This window comes from Primulina tabacum, chromosome 12 (genome assembly GCF_025594145.1).
Source record: "Primulina tabacum isolate GXHZ01 chromosome 12, ASM2559414v2, whole genome shotgun sequence".
Lineage (NCBI taxonomy): Eukaryota > Viridiplantae > Streptophyta > Magnoliopsida > Lamiales > Gesneriaceae > Primulina > Primulina tabacum.
Genome location: NC_134561.1, coordinates 37,202,914 through 37,218,408, shown reverse-complemented (window position 1 = coordinate 37,218,408; position 15,495 = coordinate 37,202,914). Strand labels below are relative to the sequence as shown.

The 15,495-nt window shown below is 35.5% G+C and overlaps 3 protein-coding genes across 4 annotated transcripts; 2 read left to right on the top strand and 1 right to left on the bottom strand.

The window, feature by feature from the left end:
* Positions 1-27: 27 nt before the first annotated feature.
* LOC142520920 (F-box/LRR-repeat protein At5g63520) lies at positions 28-4,224 on the top strand. Its single transcript, XM_075624077.1, has 10 exons — positions 28-372; positions 893-1,000; positions 1,094-1,186; positions 1,413-1,556; positions 1,796-1,894; positions 2,262-2,301; positions 2,505-2,660; positions 2,827-3,002; positions 3,250-3,368; positions 3,641-4,224. Exons 1-10 carry the CDS (start codon positions 121-123, stop codon positions 4,047-4,049), a joined length of 1,596 nt encoding a protein of 531 aa, XP_075480192.1. The 5' UTR covers positions 28-120; the 3' UTR covers positions 4,050-4,224.
* A 2,093-nt stretch (positions 4,225-6,317) lies between these two features.
* LOC142521088 (gamma carbonic anhydrase-like 2, mitochondrial) lies at positions 6,318-9,031 on the bottom strand. The gene is made up of 2 exons (XM_075624277.1): positions 8,535-9,031; positions 6,318-6,906 (listed from the first exon to the last, which is right to left on the bottom strand). Exons 1-2 carry the CDS (start codon positions 8,920-8,922, stop codon positions 6,530-6,532), a joined length of 765 nt encoding a protein of 254 aa, XP_075480392.1. The 5' UTR covers positions 8,923-9,031; the 3' UTR covers positions 6,318-6,529.
* Positions 9,032-9,528: 497 nt separating this feature from the next.
* On the top strand, positions 9,529-14,998 carry LOC142520933 (CBS domain-containing protein CBSCBSPB1-like). 2 transcript variants are annotated; one of them, XM_075624094.1, is made up of 16 exons: positions 9,529-9,656; positions 9,756-9,934; positions 10,511-10,576; positions 10,780-10,948; positions 11,082-11,214; positions 11,299-11,469; positions 11,600-11,678; positions 11,793-11,906; positions 12,010-12,076; positions 12,328-12,433; positions 12,534-12,592; positions 13,505-13,611; positions 13,684-13,817; positions 14,181-14,266; positions 14,345-14,434; positions 14,599-14,998. In XM_075624094.1, the coding sequence occupies exons 2-16, from the start codon at positions 9,774-9,776 to the stop codon at positions 14,776-14,778; spliced, it is 1,722 nt and encodes a 573-aa protein (XP_075480209.1). In that variant the 5' UTR covers positions 9,529-9,656; positions 9,756-9,773; the 3' UTR covers positions 14,779-14,998. The 2 variants fall into 2 exon arrangements, with proteins under 2 accessions (XP_075480209.1, XP_075480210.1); XM_075624095.1 differs by lacking the exon at positions 10,511-10,576.
* The last annotated feature ends 497 nt before the right edge of the window (positions 14,999-15,495 follow it).

The window sequence follows — 15,495 nt, the reverse complement described above, 5'->3', positions numbered from 1 at the left end:
ATCAATTAATAAAAAAAACCATTAAGAAAAAAATGCTCTAAATTCCTCCGTCCGTACACACGGTGGTCCGAAACGTTTCAGCTGCTGCTCTTCTTCTCACTTCCGAGGCTGAAATCGGCGATGGAAAACCAGTCCTTTCGATCATTGAAGAAAATGAAGGTGAAAACCCATTCATCAAAGGCAAGCGGCGAGAATATTATCACCGAAATCAGCGATTTAGGAGAAGATCTCTTGCAAAAAATCCTCTGCCGACTGCCGGCCGTATCCTTCGCATCAGCAGCTTGCGTTAGACGCTCATGGAGCTCTGTCTGCAACAGGATTCTGTCTTTTCCTAAGCTATCTTCTGCCATCTCTTTCAACCGTTGCCTCGAGGTGCCCTGCGTTTTTCCTTTCCCTTTGATTTCGTTGAACCTGATTTTACTACATAATATTTGTCGTTTTTCGTCCCATTTACTCATATTTTTTGTTAATTTTTTTTTCCTGTTCCTTTTTGGGGGATTTTTGTCAGATGGAAACCGGGTTCCTTCTGAAGAGTGTTATGGATTGTAAAATGTTGTTTGCTGACTTTTATTTTTGAAACTGGAAAAACCAAATCTGTTAGCAAATTAACCAGATATCATGCAATGTCATAGATTGTGCGAGTTCGATCCATAATTCTGAGCAAATTTAGCAAGGGTACTTGAGGGTATGTTTAAAATTTAAATCACAGTATTCATTGATTTTTAAGAACTCTATGTAGCAATATGATTCGTGGCTCTGAAGATAACGCACCCTAGTCATAAGAAAATCTATCTGTACTGTCTCAAGATGCGATTGAATTTTCAGCATTTGATTAGTCTTATTTTATCTAGATTCTATCCAATAATATTATGTCTCACTGTTGTGATGGTAGGATGCTGTGGATGAGGTTGTAAACAAGGTTTTCTCGGAACCAATTCGACCTCATTTTGCCCTGGCCTCTTTTGCCCCTTATTTGCACTTTGTAGCGGCTCAAAAGCTGGTATCGTTCTCACTTCCTTGATATGGGTATCCCTTATCCTATACATGGTGTTTTAATTTTCATCTAGCTCGTTAAAAAGTCTATGCTTTGCAGATTAAAAAAAAATTGAGTCCCACAATTCCATTAATTTTCACTGTGTCTGAGGGAGTCATTGGAAGAAACGTGCTTAATGATGAGCTAATAGAGGTAATTACTTATTGTTATGATGTTTATGGTGATTCACAACAATAATCTTGAACTTTTGTTAAGTCAACGTTACGCCTCTGTACTTATTCCCATGGTAATTGTTCTTTGATGTAGCCTTCGAAGTACAATTATTAAATTGTTGATTTTTATATTAATAATTAATTGGAGATGTTTGGTCAAGAAACCAATCTATGTTATCATATAACGTGTCAAACTTATTGGTTAGGTGCAATGGGGAACACATGAAGAGTTCGAAAACCTTGGAGATGAATCTCCAAATGAGGAGCTTGTGAACATAGGATTACTATTGACGGTTGGTTTTCTACCGGGAATAAAGGCCGATATAATTTCATTGCCGATCAACCACTTGGTAATTGTTTTTGGTATAGGTTCCTAGAACAAAATTTAAGCACTTAAGCTCGATGCATACTTTTCATTTAAATGTTTTTATGTACTACTCTGGAGATGTGGCTCTGTACTTGTGATCTGAGAGTCTAAAATTTGAAAACACTGTTACCTTCTGTGCTAATTGCTAGTTATCAGTGGCTAGTCCAAATATTGTTTTATCTCAGTTTACTAATATTTGATTTGGCTGCCCATGAATATCAGTCACCAGGGCTTCACATTGATGATTTTGTGATGGATATCAGACATTATTCATCAGCTGTTTCGGATTCTTCATCTCCTGCTGGAATCATACTATTTGTTGTGAGTTACATGCTCTTGGGATTTTCTTTATCATTTTGTTTTAACGATGCTTTGGAATAATTGGGTTTGTTTTTATCCAGAAAATCTAGACATGTACAATTTCTCGAACGTTTTCCTTGTTTTAGATTTGAATGACCCCCTATGGATGTGACTTTCCTTTGATATCGGCTTTAGTGGTGACTTATCTCATGTAATAACTCCGCCAGAATGGTGCATTAATTTCAATTTTGGAACCGGGAACTCTGATAACAGTTCAATAGTCAAGGACTTGTAATAACTTCATGAAAGTATTAGAAAATTTGTTATTTTTTATTTGAAAAATCTACATTTTAAAATGTGTTTCTCATCTTTAAGTATCATGTGCCAGGATCGTGGAGAAAACATCAAACCTGTCCTACAAGTGATGGGTGAGTAATTATATCCAGGCATTATGCATGATATGAAATTGATCTTATATGATATACATTGATGTTTAAAGTAAAATAGAAGTGTCAGTAAGTGGAAGAAAACAGTTAACTGTAGTTTTAAAAATAGTTGAACCTGAATTTTGGTGTATCAGCATAGGTTAAGATGAACAATTTGCCGTTGTTTTTCGCCTGTTGTTTTGCAGAGTACGCCTTCCCAACAGACACTGTCATTGTAGGGAATTCCGATTGTCACATTTTACACAAATGTCCAAGTAGAAATGGTACCACGTCAACAAGACAATGTTCCTATAGTGCTGCAGTTGCACTAGTATTTGCAAAGGATAAGAATAAACCAGTAGGTGAGGGTATTCTTTATTTCAACCTTACACTTAAAATTTCTAATAGAATATCATGTTGCAAAAGATTCTTTCCCACCAGCTGTTCATCTCTCGACTGTAGTTGTTTAACTTGGTTAGGTCTATGATACCAATATCTCCTATATTTTGGTGGCATATTTACTTGCAGATGTTGGTGAAATACAATTTGATGTCATTTTATCAAGCGGCATATCACCAATCGGTACTCCATACAAGGCGGTTGCTGTTAAATGTAATGAAACGTCAACTATGCTCACTGCAAAGAGGCTAACACATCATGAACATCTCGATGGTCAAGCTATTTTGAATCAAATTTATGATGAGGTAGCCCTTATCCAAGCTTTACTTTGATACCATGTTCTTATTTTGAGCAGATAAAGTGAACACAAATTATGAAAGTATATGCTTTTGTACTCAAAACTAAGATTTAAGCTTACTTGATAATGTTGATCAGTAAATCTCCAAGTTTTCATGGGAATTGAGGCAGTTTAACATCTCAGTGTATCATTAGTTCTTTGGGGACCATTTTATGCATGACAAATTCGTTTCTCTGATGCATTAATTTATACAGCTTGGAGATCGCATTCTGGATCCTATTCTCTACATTGGAGTCACTAAGAAAAGAAGATGTTCAATTGGGACGGAGAAAGTTAGATGGCTGCATTTTCTGGAATTTCACGAAGTTAGGGGGTAAGTTTACTTTCTTTAGCAATTCTGCTTCACTTTTCTAGGACTCACTATGACACTATCTACAGTCTAAACTTGGCTTGTAAAATGACATTAATCGGTATAAATAGTTGGAATGCTTTCCATGTTTTTTGAAATCTTGATATTTACTCCAACGTTAGAAACGTGTAATGCTTATTATTTTACTGAAATTTTGTTCTTTGGAGGAAGAAATAAGAAAGTGTGTCGTGTCTTGAGACAAGCTTGTAGGGATGACAGCTTCTCTTGTTTTCCAGAGGAGATGAAGAGTACCTATTCGTCGATTCCGATGACATTAAAACTAGAGAGCCCTTTCGTTTTTATGTCTCAGACCCCAAAGCCGCTTTATCATCTTGCAATAAAGTCTCCGATGCCCTCAGGCATTTGAAACAAGATTGTAACAAAAGAAAAGTTTTTGGTGGCATCGTCTTCACCTGCTGTGGTCGTGGTGACTCGTTCTTTGGGCAACCAGGTATTGATAGCTCCCCATTTTTGGAAAACTTTCCTGGTGTTACTTTTGCTGGAACTTACTGTGCTGGGGAAATAGCACGTGGGAAGTTGAGTATGTATCATAAAGATGAAAAAGGCGCTTCTGTTCGGAGCTGTCAACACGTTTACAGTGCTGTTTACCTAGTTATGTCATATACTCCAGCTCCACAGTGTTAGAATCTGGTGGGTGTTTTTTGCAGTTTTGTCTTGCTCTTGAATCGATCTGTATGAACCTGAAAAGTTCATAGGACGGGGTAGAGGACTCGTCGTTGCAGCGAGTTGAATGTATCTAGTATTATATAGTTGGTATGAGCGCATGGCTAACTTGCATGAAGACCGTAATTTTGGTGCATCCTCTGTCTCACTGTCTGTATCTGTTGTTTATCATTCACGTGGATGCCCAAATTGTGACATTTCAATTGCCAATTTTGTCACTACTCTAAGGCACGATTAATTGTTATTCTATAATTATCATTATAAATAATAGATGAAAACATCATAGCATAATGGATAAAAAAAATGGAACCTTATAAATAATAGATCAAATTAATAATTATTTCGAGAATGTTCGAGTTTGTACGACTTGTTTGTTTGTGTCTTTAATTGTAATGAAACAAGGCAAATCTATTTTTTATTCTCGATGAAAATACCCTACTTGTTTATCTTGTATTTCCTACATTTTGTGGCCAAATTCATACCCTAAAATTTTAATTTATTAATGAAAAACAATCCATTATATTCAATCCAATACCAAAAACATTAATCAAATATTTAATAGTCATTACAAGAAGTTACTATACAATAGATTGGTAATTCCATTTACTGAATTTGGAATTCCACCATATAATCATTTTAAAATCTTTATTTCTGATTTATTTTTTTTCGATCTCTTTCAATCCAAACAAGGATTTGAATCAATATTACATAACTTGATATGATATTGGCACGGCTCAATCAAACAAAATGACCCAATTCTCGGGTAATTTGATTTGATTGAGCTGTTCCAACATCATAACTAGCAGATTTTGGAGCAAAAATACCACAAAATAAATATTGAAATTCCATGAAAACATTACCTCTCGAAATTATGAAGAACGAATTCAAATTCTCTAATCCAGTGTATGCCTTGGGATGCAAAAACTTGGGATAAAAAAGTGGTGGAAAACTAAAAATAAGAATGAAGGAGAAAACAAAGAAATTTGTGTGTTTTAGATGTTCAAGTTTTTGCCTTACTTAAAAGGTTGGAATTTATATAAAAAAATTTCCATATCAAGTCTTTCATGAAACATAGTGGTTGGTGACATATATGTAATGACACAAGGTGTCCCTTTCTATAAAAATATGTTAATCAAAATTGATGACTATTTTAGACAATTTGCCAGCTTGGAAAAACCAAATTTTGATGTAAAAAGTTACCATTGCCATGACATCATCGTTAAACTGTCTCACATGAGATCCATTCAATGAAAAATACATTGATATCCTCATACGTACAATATATGTAGAGTAATTAATTTATTTGTAATTTATCTATAATTAGAATATCGGATCTAATTTTTAAACTACTAAATATTATTTCATATATATCTAAACTTTTGAATATTTAATCATCATATCATCTTGAAATTAACTCAAAAATTAATTAGAGTATGTCTTTATCCATGAGACGTGTCATCCCTGCCTATATTTAAATAAAAGTAATAATTTTACATGAGTTGATTTGAAAAAAATAATCGAATCACGAAAATAATCGACTTACAAAATGAAACAATCAATACTAATAATAATTTGAGCTAATCATTTTAAAAAAAATCAGAACACATCCAAATGAATTGCCCGCGAAACCCATTATGCACAATAGTACTTGTAAGAGTCTGGGCTGAAAAATGACACCGTCTAGTTCGAAACACGAGTTAAATGAACATTATGTTTAAATATCAAGATTCAATGATTTAAGGAGTTTGTGACCATTGAATTATGCAACTTAGGTTAGAACAACTTTGTTTTTAAATGTCAATAAATGGAAAAAGGGAAAATGATTCAGCATTTTTACAGTGAACAAGAAAACCAATTAAAAATTTTAAAATATTACCCCTACACTTTTCAGCATATTTGTTATAAAAAAAGGTTGTAATAATCATTGAGATAGTGTCATTTAAATAAAGGTTTCTTCACAAAGTATCTAACTTGCAAAGAGAATTAATTTTCTACAATAATTTAGATTCCATTAACAATTATTAAATTGTTTTGGGTTTAGAAGTTTCCTCTTAATGGCTAAGTGGTTGGCCAATTGATAATCATTGGCGGGAAGAAAATGTATATTCCCATAAAAACATTATTTTAAACGATTTATTTCCTTGTCTGATATGTTTATTGTGGAATAAATTAATGTGTGGAATCTAAATCTACAATTTGGATTTTGGAAATATGCATGAATTCATTAGATTAATAAAAAAAACCACTAAGAAACAGAATAATGATGTAGTAAACTTCCAAAAAACAAGAATTCATGGATGAAAAGTTCAAGATCATATATCCCATTTCTAAGCATAAAAAAAATCAGATCAAATGCAAACTAAGAAGTTCAAGGGCTTGCACGGATCTCTTACGTTGCTTATTTCTTTCCAAGAATACAGAGCCAGTATAACATACATACTTCAGATCGAAATCCCGAAGGACTTCTTCATCTTCTCAACTTCCAAATACACGGTCGAGTAAGGTAAAAACTCGGAAAAGTAGCTTTTGCTAAGATCGTTTATAGCAACAGCAAGTTTAGGGATCTCCAATGTCTCCTCATGAGTCAAAGTCCGAATGAACTTTGCTGGATTTCCGGCCCAGAGTTCGCCAGTCGGTATTCTTCTTCCTGGAGGAACCACAGACCCAGCTTCAAGGATAGAGTGTGTTTCAACCAAGGAACCCTCCATAAGGATGGAGTGCTGCCCAATAATGCATTCAGGCTCAATAGTGCAAGATCGCAATAGACTATACGCGCCAACCGTGACATATCTTTCAATCAATGTTTCTGCTGGAAGCCCTGTCGAATATCAAAGAATACTTTAGCAGGCAGCAGCATCAATTGTACTTTATTGTATCTAAATGGAAAACAAGACCACTGTTCAATATATCCACAATGGAAATTCAGCAACAAGAAGCAACCCTGGTGAAAAGATTTAGTTATATGGCAGCTTCTGCCAGAAACCACTTTCAGAATAACTTTTGCTTACGGGAGAGGATAGATGGCCTAAACCATGAGTTTATACTTTACTATGTCTACCCACATGTGAAATGAAGACCAAGAAACCACTTTTCAGAATAACTTTTGCTCACGGGAGAGGAGAGATGGCTTAAACCATGAGTTTATACTTTATTATGTCTACCCACATGTGAAATGAAGACCAGGAGTTCATCCAGATTTAATGCATAAGGATTACATGCATATATTAGTCCGTTATTTAATTTGACAAGAAAGTCCTAAGAATTTGCATATGAGAATGAAATATATGAGAGTTTCGATACCAGGGGCTCCACATGTGCTCATAGAAGTGACCAAACAGTAATTTCATAGTTTAACAGCTTCATGAATAATCATCACAATTTCCTTCTTTTTTATTGATAAGAAATGATTTCGTTAACAGAGGGATAAGCCATCTTTATGGTCATTTTTTTAGAAACATAGAATAACGTGAATAACAACCCAATTGGAATATCAATTCTCAATACAAACAATACAATCAATTTTCTCTAGTGACAACTGACAACTACAATATTAACGACCCTGATTTAATTTTGCGTCCATTTATAGGAATGAATTGGAGAACTCAACACTCCTGCAGGTGTTACAATCCATCCAGACCAATATGAACCTCCCTTTTGATTCAATTTCTTCAATGGGATATTTTGAAGCAAATTTTTTTAAATAGTTTAATAAATAGCCTTACGTAACATGAGATGAACTATGATCAGTCAAATCAGGAAACTGTGATGTATATGAATAACATGAACAATGCAGAGTAATTTAGTTAGTAAAATTCTTCTAAAAGAAGAAGCAACAATATTGGGGGTGTATCATTTTCAACAGGCAACGATGAGAAGTGTTCGAGGCATAAGTTTGATCAGCATATTTATAACTTTAGATGTTGAAAGTCAATTTTTCTTATAGAATTCTAATTTTAGTATATATGGATATTCATTTACAGCATGAAAATTTTAGATGATCATACCACGTCAACCAAAATCGGGAACTTCAGTCTTTTGCTCTATCCACTACTCCTAAGCAAACTATTAGCAAGTAGACCAAATATCATCCAATCTACCACAATGACTACGGTGAAACTCATATCTTTTCAATTATACGGTAACCAAAACACAGTATTTGGATCGCTACATCACATATTCAGCTGTGAAAACCAACGGAGACAATTACTGCTTGACGACAGACCAAATAACAGCTCAAACTACAATCCACTAGTTTCTGCAAAAAGAGTCTCACAAATATAGCTTAATAGGTCAATCTACTGCCACAAACAACTAAATAGCATATATAATGAGAGAAAGAAACCTTGCCGATTACCCTATTTAATCAAAGTGTGGACAAGAACAGAAGGTGAAACAAAATGTACGACCATTTCTGCACAGCGTACAAGGGAGAGCCAAAAAACCGACCTGTAGGGGAAGACCAGGCGGCGTGAACAACACATCGCTCCTGCACATTGGAGCAGAATCCAACGGTGATCTTATTAAGGTCTCCGCGTAGGACGGCGCCGTTCCACACGGAGGCGCCGTCGTAGACCACCACTTGACCTGCCAATACGACATTAGGCGCCACGTAAGCATCGACGGCCGTCTTCGGGATCCACTGCCCTAAAGGTATGATCTTCCTCTGCCCCCTATAGTCCCAATTCACCCGATCGGGGGACTCCCTTATCACCGGAGCTGGTGGAGTCGGCGATGGGACCGATTGAACTGCTTCCGCCGAATAAGCCCTGCCCGAAAGAGGTGTGGAGAGGGTTCGTGGCAGGATTCTTCGGAACAATCGAGCTGGCGTTGCCATTTTCCTCCGCTTTTTCTTGCTTCGATTTGCAGAAGAAAAGAGGGTCTAGCTTGTCGAAGGCCGTGTCCAGAGTGAGTTTGGGAGATGGATCATAGATGGGCCGGATCGACCGTTAGACAGTTCGGGCTTGGTTATGGGTAATTGGGTATAAATCCTACGGGCTTCAGGCCCAGTTGGACGAACTTTATACGATCCACCTTTCATAATTATATTAATAAAATAAATCACATATTTTTTAAAATTTAATCATATTTTACCAGACTACTAATGTGACGATACATACGCGTCAAAAATGTTTGTCGTCACGTCAATATATTCTGATGATGTGTCATAGTTTTCGAACACTATATCAGTTCTCCGACAAAAAAGATTGAAATCGAAAAGAATTGCAAATTAGTTAATTATGATCGAAAATTGACCGATAACATCAAAAAATAAATAAATCGTTACACTATTTAAAATATAATTTTTTTTGTATATAGAAAATATCAAGGTATTGAAATTAAAAATAAACACAGAGACATCAATGTCATGCATTTTATGCCAATAACAAATTAAAAAATAAAAATAAAAAGTATAAATAGCAAAATCCTCGTCCTTCCTTTTTTATTCTTTTTCTAACAGAGGAAAATTTCATGTAATCATTCTAATTCTCGAAAGAAAAAAGGGAATCTATTCCTCTTTGACTCGTTTATCTTGCCAATTTTTCGGTTCGTTCCATACGATTGCAACAGGTGCATTACTTTTTTTTTTAATTTCTGAAAATTTAATCTGATCCTGTGTTTTTGTTCGCGAATGATTGCTTTTTTTTTGTATTTATGTTGAATTGTTAGGTGTTGAATTTGTTGTTGATGATGACGAGTCAAGGAGGATCATCTTCGCGGAAAAGCATGTCGTTGACCAGCTCGTCGTCTCAGGCCAGGAGGAAGGCCGCGGCTGCGGCGGAGAACAGTGGAGGTGGCGGCGGAGATTCCTCGACTCACCGCAAGTCACTGTCGGCTTCCCGTTCAATGTATGCTATGTATCCTATGTTTTTGAAAAATCAGGATGTTTCTGTGTTTTGTTCTTTTAAATTAGTCCTTAAAAGTTTATTGGAAATGCTAGCGAATCTTATTCTTATTGCGCTTTTACTTATGAATGGTGTTCAACGCCATTTGAATTCAGTTTTGGCAGATTTCATGTGGAGACCGAGGGATGTAAAACATGCGAACGTGTTTTATTTTAGTTTCTATGCTGTATTGTTGTCCTAATTTGGGGATGAAATATGCCAGTTTCTTGGAGTGTTGATTCCTGAGAGGATAACAAACTTTATTTGGAACTGGTAGTATGGTCGATTTTGATAGAAATTCCAAACCGATTTTTTTTTTTTACGAATATAGAATTACATCAGTTATCTACTTTGATAATAAGTAAATCCAAATTTCTGGAAGAAAGTGAAGTTGGGAGAACTTTATCCCTTTTTTATGTGCTTCAGTTGTTTAGCGCTGTCATGAAATCGAGATTGAATCTGAAAGATAAATGAAACTTGTCTTTTTAGTAGATAATGATCAACTTTAGTTAACAACCTCTTATTGTTGATGATTGCCAGACGCATGAGGTTAAAGACCATGTTTCATCATACTCTTGTGATCACTTTTCACCGCAAAAAGTTGAGGTCATTAGTGTATTCTAGTAAATTCATTGGCCAACAGGCTACTTTCAATGTTTATTTTTTTATTTAATTTTTGTAGTTATCATAAATGAAACAATTAACGACTACCTTCTTCAGTGTTGGAGCGCATGCATTTGTAGAATCATGTTTTTTTGTTGTTGATAGTACTATAAACATCTGAAAGTCATTCCTCACATTTTCAACAGGGGACTGACAGGAGAACGGACAGTGAAGCGATTACGGTTGTCAAAAGCCTTGACAGTACCTGACACTACTAGTATCATTGAAGCTTGTCGTAGGATGGCTGCACGTAGAGTTGATGCTTTGTTGCTGACGGATTCAAATGCTTTACTGTGTGGAATCCTGACAGACAAGGTCTGACTCAGATGGACATAAATGACAAAACAAAGTGCTTTAGATTTCTATTTGCAATTTTTGATTTACTTTTACTGGTTTTGTTTCACTGAAAAGTTAAAAAATTGTTGTTTCTGGCCTTTTTTCGTTAAAGGATATAGCTACAAGAGTCCTTGCGCGAGAGGTTAATCTTGAGGAAACACCTGTTTCCAAGGTTATGACAAGGAACCCTGTATTTGTGCTTTCTGACACTCTTGCAGTTGAGGCACTTCAAAAGATGGTTCAAGGTTGGGTTTTCATCTTCGCAAAGGGCATTAGACCCCAAGAAATATTTAGTTTTGATCCCCCTATTTGTCATACTTTATCCGCAGGAAAGTTTAGACATTTGCCAGTTGTTGAAAATGGAGAGGTGATTGCTTTACTTGATATAGCAAAATGTCTGTACGATGCTATAGCTCGTATGGAAAGAGCATCTGAGAAGGGAAAGGCCATCGCGGCTGCAGTTGAAGGCGTCGAAAAGCACTGGGGAACATCCGTATCTGGTTGGTGGATGCTGTTTCTTTTCAGAGTTCTTTTTTTCTCACTTTTGTTGAATCTATGATCATATATGTTCAAGCGATCAGTTTGCTTGACTACTTTCAGAAATTACTTTTTAAACTGAATGAAGTGTAGGCACCAACACATTCATTGAGACACTTCGGGAGCGAATGTTCAGACCCGCCTTGTCCACTATAATCTCTGAGAATTCAAAGTAGGTAATATCTAGACTTGTCTTATACAATTACTTGGAATCTTATGACCATTAGAATTGAATCACAGCGAAATGGGATTTATATAACCTTTTATCCCATCATTGTGTTGCTAGGATTGTCACACTTGATCCAAGCGACACCGTGCTAGTTGCAGCAAAAAAGATGCTTGAAATTCGAAGTAGCTCTGCTGTTGTAATCGTAGAAAACAAACCTCGAGGAATACTAACGTGAGTTGTGAGGTTCCTCTAATGTTGGAATTCTATTAGATGTTTATTGATCAATGATAAAATTAAGCTAATTTGAATTGTGTGCCTTCTTGCTCTTCATTAGTTCAAAAGATATGTTGATGAGAGTCATAGCTCAAGATCTTCCTCCAGAATCTACTCTGGTGGAGAAGGTGATGGTCTTCCCGCTTCTTTCTGCATATCTTGTCAGTGAATTTGTATATTCAGCATGACTTTTAAATGTAGTTTGATCATTAGGTGATAGTCGTTCAAGTACATGCTTGAATGGTATCAAATGAATGGGCTTTATAATATCACAAATAACCTGTAATAATTTTCATTACCTATGTTTGGCAAGATACAATGTGAATTAACTTGACCTGTAACTTTCTTTCTCTCTCTCTCTCCTATATTAATTCTCCAGGTGATGACCCCAAACCCGGAATGTGCTACAGTTGATACCCCTATTGTTGATGCCCTTCATACCATGCATGATGGAAAATTTTTGCACCTTCCAGTTGTTGATCGAGGTAATATGTTTCTCTATTTTTGCTGAAAGCTAATGGAAAGTAGCGTTATGATTTCATTGTTCTTCACAATGTAGTTGACAAATGCTAATGAAAATCACAGATGGAGTAGTTGCAGCTGTTGTTGACGTGCTTCATATAACTCATGCTGCTGTCGCCACAGTAAGTCAGTCATATTCAATGCTTTTTATGCCGGGAAAACTTATTGAATTGTGGGTATTAGCTTTTCTGCTGATGAATTAATAAAGGCATGATTATTTTATCAAGTCCCAGGAATATCATTTGTCCCTAAACTCTCATCTTGTTAGGCTAGTCTCTGAATAATTTGGTATTCTTTAGCTGGCTTCAGAGTACTGTACTAGCAGAAATTGTGATTTTCAAACTTAAAATACAATTCAGATGAGGACAGAAATGTTTCGCTTCCTATCTCTTTCTTGCCATATCTGGTGCCAAATTAGTGAGGATTCTTAGCTTCCTATCTTTCTTGCCATATCTGGTGCCAAATTAGCGAAGATTCTTAGCTTTCTATCTTTTTTGCCATATACGGTACCAAATTAGTGAGGATTCTAGGCATATCGTTCGCAATTTTTCAATAGTCTATGGAAGATATTTCTGTTGAAACACATTAACCATTTTTCGCTGAAAGTGGTTGTCAAACCTGATAAACATATTGTGTTTGAACAATTCTATAATATTACCATAAAATTCAGTGTGCATCGTACAATCCATTAATTTGGAACAAGCAACTTTATCGAACAATTTATAGAATATAGACACATTTTCTGTTTCTAGCTGAATTTGGATGAAGATGCTGCTGCAAGGATATTATTCTTGACTTTACTTTTATCTGGTAGCTATTCTGAATTTGCACATGTAACGTGTTTAAATTAATTTGTTCTTTTGGGACAAGGGGGACCTTTATTCTAGTTATGTGGTATGATGAGCAATTCCTGTTGGAATTTATATCAAATAACAAATTATTTGGTGTATTTTATTTATTGTTGATTATGTTGTCTATGAATAACATGGTAGTTTTGTGAAGATTATATTGGCTGATTGATTTTAGTTATCCAGGTTGGTAATACTGCTGGAGTCAATAGTGAGGCTGCAAATAATTTGATGCAAAGGTTCTGGGATTCTGCAATGGCATTAACTCCAGATGATGAGGATGAGACCCGAAGGTTGTGCACTTTATATTGGATATCATTGTGGATTTGATGATCTTCTCTTTACGTTTATGCATGATGTTTCAGTGAAAATTCATTGAAGATGCCTTCTGAAGGAGGAGAGACCGGCCGATCTCTTCCCTACCCTTCTTCCACTGCACCGAGTACTTTTTCTTTCAAAATTCAAGACAGAAAAGGGAGAATGCACAGGTTTATATGTGGTATGTTTAAGCGCAGCTTCTTTTTAATGAAAATAAAACCTTCTGGCTTTGATTGTGTTGTATTAATACTTCATTTGAAATGTACCAATTGCCACAAACACTTGAGGTTATCTTTTCATCCAAGTCAATAATACTTGTCATTTTTTGTTCCACTCCATTACGAATTTCCCAGTAACCCTGCAAGTCTGAACGCTTGGTAAAATACATGCTTGCACATGTATTAAAAATTTTGGTATGCACATTGCACACTTGGTTCCATGGATGGAAAGTTTTTATTTGCATCATTGTATCGATTTTTCGCCATTTTACTTCCAATTAATTATTCAATGGTCATGATTTTTCTTATTGCCCTTCTGATTTTAGATACGCAGAATATGGCTGAACTCATAGCAGCCATCCTTCAGAGAATAGGAGACGAGATTGACCATAACAACCTCCCACATATTCTGGTACAACTGACGATAAACCTCAATTTCTACTTGATTCTCTCCTTTTCTCAAATCTAATGAACTGCCACCATTCTGCAGTACGAAGATGAAGACAATGACAAGGTCATACTTGCATCAGACTGTGATCTTCAAGCAGCTGTAGACCATGCAAGATCAACCGGTTGGAAGGTATCAAAAACCTTTTTCTTTAGTCCATAGTGTTATATCATCAAAAAATAGCCGAAAACAAATTAGTAAGTTTCACTTTCAGGTATACTTCCATAGCTAATCGATTTCACACTTCCCTTATCTCCCTCTTTAAATTGATGAATTGGATTTACTGAACTTGGCAGGGACTGAAATTGCATCTAGACTATTCAGGAACCCCTGTTCGTCGAAAGGGATCCAACTCCGGAAGCCTGGAATATGCCCAAGCAGACGCTTGGGCTTCCGCATACAGCACTGTTGCAGCTGGCGCTGCAATAGTTGCTGGTTTAGGTATACTAGCATTCTTGAAACGAGCTGGAAATTGACCCTTTCGAGTAATTTCCAGCTGCGTGCGGCGAACTCATTCCATATTTTTTTGAGGGTTGAACACGAACTTAAGTGCTATATCTCTATTGGATCTGTATATGGAATATGAATAGAGTGTTGATATCTTCACCTGCTGCATGAATGTTTGCGGGTGTGATTCTGACAAAAAATTTATTTGGTCAGATTCATTGATAGCATATTGAGAATGTAGTTTTGTTTTGTTTCTGTGTATAAATTGGCAAATTTGCGTTGTTTTTTTTCTGATTAGAAAATGCAAAACTATTTTTAGAGAATTTGGTTGATTTGAAGAAATAACATTATGGCTTTTTTAGTATACTAGGTAAAGACACTTGCGACGCACGTGAAAATACATTTCTATTATCAATAATTGTTGTTAAAGAAATGAGATCAGAAGAGATTAATTTACAAAAAATTATATATTAATGATTTCATGCTATATTAGTCGATAGAAAATGAGTAATGCTACATCGTGCAATCAAATTTGTACAATAATTCTTACAATTCAAAAAAATCAATACAGAAATTTCATTTATCAAGACCTCATGATATATTAAATACAAAATCTCATTAGATAATAACAAAATCTCACGATATAATTGTTGTAAATATCGCAGTACGATATATTAGTTGTACCTTTAGCATTACCGTAGGAAATTCAATGTAATATAATTTGTACTACATGTATTATTGTTTAA